The sequence below is a fragment of the Passer montanus genome, unplaced genomic scaffold (assembly GCF_014805655.1).
Source record: "Passer montanus isolate IOZ18808 unplaced genomic scaffold, ASM1480565v1 scaffold137, whole genome shotgun sequence".
Classification (NCBI taxonomy): Eukaryota; Metazoa; Chordata; class Aves; order Passeriformes; family Passeridae; genus Passer; species Passer montanus.
Window position 1 is genome coordinate 10382 of NW_024360608.1, and position 7689 is coordinate 18070.

A 7689-nucleotide genomic window follows, 5' to 3' on the forward strand; every position below is an offset into this window, starting at 1 on the left:
TTCTCGTCCACTGGACCTTCTCCAGGAGCTCCATGTCTCTCTTCTAATGAAAACCCCAGAATGGGACACAGCACTCCAGATTTCCCTCACCAGGGCTGTGTGGAGCCTCACCTCCCTTGCCCTGCTGGCAATGCTTTTCCTAATGCACCCCAAGACACCACGGGCTTCTTGGTCACCAGGACAAACTGCTGGCCCATGGGGAGCTTCTTGTCCGTCAGGATCCTGTGGTCCTTCTCTGAAGAGCTGCTCACCAGCAGGCCTGCCCCCAGCCTGTGCTGATGCATGGGGTTATTTTTCCATACATGTAAAATACTGCATTTGCCTTTGCTGAAATTCAGAAGGTTCCTCTGTGCCCATCTCTCCAACCTGTCAAGGCCCATCTGAAGGGCTGCACAGCACTGTGCACTATCAGCAATTCCTCCTACCTTGCTGTTATCAGTGAAGGTCATGAGGAAACTCTCTTCCCATTCACCTGAATCATTGATGAATAGAACAGTGCAACCTCTTGGAAATTGCTATTAGCTGCACAGCTTGCTAAGGTAACCTGTAATTTTTATAGTGTGTTTGCTGAAGATTAACTGAATGTGGATCAGGGGTTTGAAGGCAGGTGGATCCTGCCCCAGACACTGTTCTACACGGAGCAGTTAGGGATCCACATAACACTTTCCCTGAGTAAGCACAGGCTTGTGCTCTGCTATTCATATTCCTTGGCCACAGAACAACCACAGACAAGGCGTTGTAACACAGGAGCATGTGGGCAGCTTCCACATGGTACTGGCTACTTCCTACACCTGCCAGGCCTTGCCTTCATCTACAGGTGCACCAAGAACTTCCCACAGAAGCACTCGTTCCATTTGACAGTGAGAAGTATGTGCAGGGTTGACTGGAGTTAAGTAAAAGGAAGTCAGTGGAATACAGATTGAAGACAGAAAGGAGAAGGTGGGGAAGGGATGGTAGACACAGAGGAGAAGAAGGGCTGACAGAAAGAATTGTAGTGCAAGTTAGAGTTAAATGCAGAGGGAGGCCTGGAGTGGCAAGGAGACAAAGATGGACAAATAAACTGTCAGCATCTGAGGAGAGGAGGAAGGCAAGGCCAGGAAGCAGAGCAGCTAATGAGTGAGAAGCCTCGTGCAGCAGCCACAAGATGGAAAGCAAGTCCTGTTTGTGCAGGGACAAGTTTGTGCTCAGCTCTCCAGCATTCTCACCACTGTGCTCACTCTCAGCATAGTAGTATGTGCCAGAGTCATTGAGAAAGGCATGTTCTATTGAGAGGCTGATACTGTCTCCTTTTATATTGCTGCTCTTGAAATGGTTCTCAAAACCCTTCTCCACCGCTGAGGTACCAAGCTGTATTGCAGAAGCCAGTAGAGTCAGACTGGAATTCTTCTCTGAAGATAGAATAAACCAGTACATAGCTGTACTGGTGGATTTCTTCCTGGAACATTCCAGATTCACGGACTGGCCTTCTTTTATCACCATGTCTGGAGATTGTTCCAGGGCTAACACTGGAAAGGAAAAGTAGCTGCAGTAAGGAGAAGAAAAAATTGGGAAAATCTCAACTAGACAGTGTGGGTTGGTAGGGAAAGGGTGAGAAGTAATAGCTCAGGCAAGGGAACAGTGCAAGGCATGGACAGTACTGCGGGTCAGCAGGTGAATTTCCAATCTCTCCTCAGTAGGCAAGATGCATTCCAGGGCAGTTTGTAACCAAAACTAGGAACCATCTACGGCTGCAAAAAGATTGATAAATAGACAGACATTACAGAAGATTTCAGAGATTTCTGCACACCACAATCACTGCGTATCTTCCATGCAGAAAGCTGTGCAGAATGAAGCAGTGCCAGGAACTGGCTACACAGCTGGGAGAGCAGCAGCGGGATCAGTGGAGGTGCTCAGGGCTCTGTTGGGTTCACTTATTCAGAGAGGCCGGCATGGTTACAAAGAAACAGCAGGGAAGCATGGGGGGAAAGCCCCTACCCTCTCAGCAAGCTGCCTCTTGTAGCTGCCCAAAGGTCTGTGGAGAGGGAGCAGGGAGTGAGGGTGAGACATCTCGGGGTGGGGCTGGCCAGGAAATGAGAGAAGGCATTGGCTGGCTGGGAACCCTGGAGAATGACAGAGTGTTATTGTCCCCTCTGCCCTGAGAATTGGCCTCTACAAGGACATTTGCTTTCCTGGCAGGACTGAGCTTCTCCTGCAGTGGGCTGTGGAGGCTGCCCCTGAGATTCAGCCTGTGAGAGCACTGTGGTCTAGAAAGCAGCTGTACAGAGCAATTGCATTCACTGCTGCTCTGCCAGGGACACCTCAGGGCTGCTCTGCTCACAGGCTGAGGAGACCCAGGCCACTGCAGTCTCTCCACTGCGCCCTCTGGTGTTTCTGCTCCGAAGGAAATCCACGTGTCCTCTGCTGCATGGGGCAAAATCTGCATGGGATAGCTGGGGAACCCGATAGCACAGAGATAAATAACATCTGGGACTGTGACAAGGGGTGAATGGGACACAGGGAAGGAGTGACTGGCCATTCTGTCTAAGTTTGGTGGCAGCACATTTCCCTCATCCTTCCTGTGCCTAGAGCTCTGCCTGGCAATAAGGAAGAAGAAACAAGTGGAAATGGGTGAGGATCCCTGGTGGAACTTCTGTCCCATAACGCTGGAAAGGAGAAGTCTTGTGGAGTGTTACCCAATACAGTGTTTCACTGAAGGAAATATTTAACAGATGGAAGTCCTGAGGAAAACTGTATGCAAGTGCTAAGCAGGAGACAGGATCAACCTGTGGAGACTGTGGCACAGAGCTATGTGCTGAATTCACTATGGGAATAATGGTGATAACAGAGTTTTAGTTCTAGTTAAGCACTGCTTACCCTAAATCCAGGACTTTACAGTGTTCCATGCTCTGCCAGAGAACAGGTACACATTCAGTTGGAAGGGAGCATTTTTGAGACAGCTGACCCAAACTGGCTAAAAGGATATTTCCTCCCATTCAACATGACATTCAGTATGGAAACTCTGGTTAGCTGGCCAGATGCTGTCTTTCATGGCTCAAGGACAGGCTGGGCAACAGGTCACTGCATGCTGACTAACAGTATTGTATATGCCATGGATTTACTTGACTTTTATTTCTCTCTTTCTTTTTATTTACTCCTATTATTGCTCTGTTTGGATATCAACCTGTCAGTAATGCCCTTTTCCCATCCCACCAGGGGAAGAGGGTAGTGAGCAAATGCCTGTAACACCCAGGAGCTGACACAGCTTTTACCACAACCACTTCAGCACCAGACAGCATCTCTGTGTCCCCACAGCAATGGCATGAGCTGCAGTTCCCCTGACCAAGCCTGTGCTTCACACTCCAGCAAGGAATCTCCAGCTTCTGTTCTTGATGGATTATGAAAATTTAGGTAAGTATCAGATTCCTCTGAGCCTCTGCACTGTCCTTTGCATTAAGAGTAATGAAGTGCAGGCGATTCAGGGCAGCCCTCGTGTCTAGAAGCAAGCAACCTTCTCCAGAGTGAATGGACTGGAGAGCTATAGAAGGAGGAGGCAGAAGCCTGAAATGGGCTTTTCAAAGTGAGAAATGGGGAGTAACTGTCATAAATTAAAGGTTTCGGAAACAAGTGAAAATAACTGATTGAAAGATTTAAAAATGAGTCTGTAAAGTTTTCCAAGATGCTTCCAGTTCTACAGGCACTGAAAATAGTAAATACTTCCTTCTTTGTGGCATACACTATCTATGTGCTCCATACCACAGGCTATAGAAGTTCCCAGAGAAACAGTGCACAAAGTAGGGGTGCCTGAAAGTCTTTATTGATTTCTCATATTTTTTTGCTTGTCCAGACCCAAAAGAACAGGAATGATGATGAGAAAAGGCAGGTCACACCAAACAAGCGTCTCAGTTGGCGGCGATGGTGGACTGGATCCAGGAGACGTAGTTGCAAACCTTGGTGTAAACTCCGGGATGGCCCTTCTGGGCACACCCATAACCCCAGGAGACAATGCCCTGGAGCTCTCCATTGCAGGCCACGGGACCGCCGGAATCTCCCTGTGCACGAAAAGGGTAGGGATATTCAGCAAATGGCATCAGCCTCAGCAATGAGCCAGAGATCCCTGAGATCACTGCCTCTGCAGGAAATCCTGCCAGGGGTACTCTGCACAAAAGTTCTACAAAGGCTGATTCACACTCTCCACCTGATGCTACCATGCCTGACTTGAGCTTCAAGGGCACCACAGCTAAGGATGAGTCAACTGCCTGTTTTTGCCAGATGCAGTACTTGGAAAACCTTCAGGATATGTGTGCCCAAAGGCTTTGATGTCATTCAAAAACTCAGATTTAACAGTGCAGTGAGTACAGCTGACTCTGTAATGTGAAGGCCTCTTCAGCTGGGAAAAGGCAGGAGAGAAATGACTGGGAAAGGAGAGGCTGATGAGTTACCTGGCAGGAGTCTTTTCCTCCCTCCACGAATCCTACACACATCATGTTCTTGGTAATTTGCCCAGGGTAGGCATCAGAGCACTGCTTGGCAGAGAGGACCGGAGCGTTCAGGCACTGCAGTTGGTCTGGGTAGTTAGCTGCAAAGAAAAAGGGAGAGATGGTTGATGGCATTGCTGAGTCCTTTTCAGAACTCAGAGAAGATCTTAGCAGTTCTAGAAGCAATCCTGCTTCCTGTCAACAGTAAGCACAGCATGAGTACCTTCTGTAGAGATGGAACAAATGCTACCCATGGGCCCACCATTCTGTACTGCAGCCACCTTATCTTTTCTGGCACTGGAAATTCATCAGTTGGCAGGAGTGGGGCCTCTCTTGTGATACCTACACTGAGTCTCAGGAAAACTGTCCTCTCTTCTGGTGCAGGTTTAGATGTCATCAGTGGAATAGACACCTCTCACCATGCATATCTCTGACCATTGGCGTGAGAGAACAGAGATCTCTGGTAGGAATTCAACAGTCACAGTCCTTAACTTCACCCTTATTCCCAGAGAACTGACAGCTCTGTTGACATTAAGTGTGCAGTCCCTACACTGACATGTCACTCAAAAAAGCTGTCCCACAGCACTTCCCTGTGTTTTAGCCTGTCCTGTTGGGGGTTAATGGCCAGGTCTTAGAGACTGTCCTGGGCCCCCAAGGCTCTGTATGCTCCCCCAGAGTACTCACAGCCACTGCTGAGAGTGTTGCCCCAGCCAGAGATCAGGCAGCTGGTGCCGGCGGCCACGCAGCTGGTAGGCAGAGGAATGGTTTGGACAGCATTGTTGAGCTTGGCTGGGGTGGCCAGCTTGATGAGCATGATGTCATTGTCCAGGGTGTAGGCGCTGTAGCCGGAGTGGCGGATGACTTTAGCAGAGTTGATGAACTGCTGTGTGGATTCGGTGAGCTCCAGGTTGTGTTTCCCGAGCTGCACTTGGATGCGACTGGAAAACACAAGGCACAGCGTGTGCTTTACTGATACGGGCAGGTTGAGAGAAACCTCCCTGTCACTGAGTGCACTCGCTCCAACATCACTGCCACAGAAGCCTTCTGGGACAGGGGATCTTTCTTGTCCTGCAGGGAGCCCAGGGGATCCACACTGACATCTTAACCCACTCCAACCATGGTGGTCAATTTCTGCAGGTTTGTAAATACTTGACAGCAGCTGAATACAGAGCAGCACTATGGGGATCCACACTGACATCTTAACCAACTTCAGCCATGGGTGGTCAATTTCTGCAGGTTTGTAAATACTTGACAGCAGCTGAATACAGAGCAGCACTAAATACAAATATTCTGGGACAAGGCAAACAGCTCCAGTCTGACCTCGATCCTCCTCCTGTTCTCCAGGGAGAATGCCTTAACAAGATTCATGCAACTGATAAGAAATCACAGCCCAGAACTCTCTGCTTGATTATTCCACTGTTATTTCAGAAAATGCTCTGCCTTCATAGGACACTTGCAGAAGTGGAAAACCCCTCAGGATGCCTCGGCCTGGCTTCTTGAATGATCCACCCATCCCTTGGCTGTCTCTGGTGAGAATGGAGGCACTTACATATTTCTATCTCATAGCTCAGAATTCCTGCTAGAAGTGAACTGGAAGACAGAAGTAGGTTATGGAAGGATGTAATTTTTCCACTCACGATTTGTAGCAGTGAGCAGCCGACACGACCCACTGGCTGCTGATGAGGGAACCTCCACAGAAGTGATATCCAGAATTCAGGGACACTTGATAGGGCACAGAGTTCTTTGCACAGGTGAAGCCTCCCACAATCTTGTCATCATCATCTTCAGCAAAGGTGGGGAAGGCAACTGCGAGACAAGTGCCATGTGTCAACACAGAAATGTTCTTGTTGGATCAGATCACGGGTGTGTCTTTCCCTGCATCCTACTGAAACAGTCAAAAGTGCCATGTGTCAACAGCTGGCCTAAGGTAATGTGGGCTGTAGTCTGCGCTGTGATTGCCTGTCTGAAGCCCCTCACTTGTAGGCTCCCCTTCTGTGGACACTCAGGGCAGTGCTGGTGGGCAGGTCTAAGGCACCTGCATTTGCTGCACCCTCAAAGAAGGGGATCAGACTTACACTGGTGCCTCACATTTCTGTAACTAAAGCTCTGCTGGCTACTCCCTGAGGGAACACAGAGACGCAGAAATGTTCTTGTTGGATCAGATCACGGGTGTGTCTTTCCCTGCATCCTGTCTACTGAAACAGTCAAGGGTTGACTGAGGGAAAAAGTAAAAACTACTGTGCAGTGATATTTTCTTGGAACACCCACCGAGGGTCCAAAATTTTGCAGTTGCCTTAGGACTTCTTGGTCCAGAACTATTCCTTATGCACTTCTTAGTCCTGAAGGAGGAGGCAGCCTTTTTCTAAAGCTGTGGCCACAACTCCATAGCTGGGTTGGGAACCCCTATAAAGGTGTTTATTCCCCAGCTTGTGGCACAAGGCATTATGAGCAGACAGAAGATGGAAGTTGCAGGGCTCTGACATGTGCAAGTCAAAACTGGACTTGACTTTCCCACAACATGCTACCTTGCAGTTTTGATCTAGAAAATCAGCTTCCTATTAAATTAAAGAAATTGAAATAAAAAATATACTCACCAGCCACCCCAATAAAGGCGAGGAACAGCAGGCACTTCATGGTCCTGATTCAACCTCAAACCCAGACAGGCTGACTGGACGTGGGAGCTGCTAGAAATATGTTTTTGGTGATGGTCTTATCTCTAGTCCAAGGTTTTCTCCAGACAAAAAAGTACACAGTGGAAAATTTGAAGTTCCAAATGTGGGCATGAGCAGGCATTGATAGAATGTACAAATGTCACACCCGTTAATCATAAACCTCTGCTAAGATAGAGAGCTATTTTAATTATTCTGTTAGGTAGCCTTCAATCGAAAAATACCTTTTGGCTTTGGAAGATGTGTAGTTGTTTGTCTGTCTCATTCTTATACACAGCACCTGTACAACAGGAATAACAACCCTGAAACCTCTTTCAGATTTCTCTGTGCTGATGGTATCTTTCTTTAAAATGCATGTTTTTACCCAAAGTTGCATATTTTAGGGAGTGGACAGAGACATACATTGCACTTTTTGGGGAAAAAAACCCCCAAAACTCCAGCAGACCCTGTGGATAACTTTGTTAAATTTATTTAAGCAAATTCCTTTTCTTGCATAATGTGTGTTTTTATCACATGCAATACAGTTTTTTCCTAAATCAAATTCCTCCATTGTAATTTCAAAAGGG

The 7689-nt window shown here is 47.9% G+C and overlaps 1 protein-coding gene across 1 annotated transcript; it reads right to left on the minus strand.

Annotated features, from left to right (window-relative positions):
* Positions 1-3771: 3771 nt before the first annotated feature.
* On the minus strand, positions 3772-7362 carry LOC120497747 (trypsin-like). Its single transcript, XM_039699630.1, has 6 exons — positions 7348-7362; positions 7049-7135; positions 6092-6260; positions 5139-5392; positions 4419-4555; positions 3772-4028 (listed from the first exon to the last, which is right to left on the minus strand). Exons 2-6 carry the CDS (start codon positions 7086-7088, stop codon positions 3879-3881), a joined length of 750 nt encoding a protein of 249 aa, XP_039555564.1. The 5' UTR covers positions 7089-7135; positions 7348-7362; the 3' UTR covers positions 3772-3878.
* Between the last annotated feature and the right edge of the window lie 327 nt (positions 7363-7689).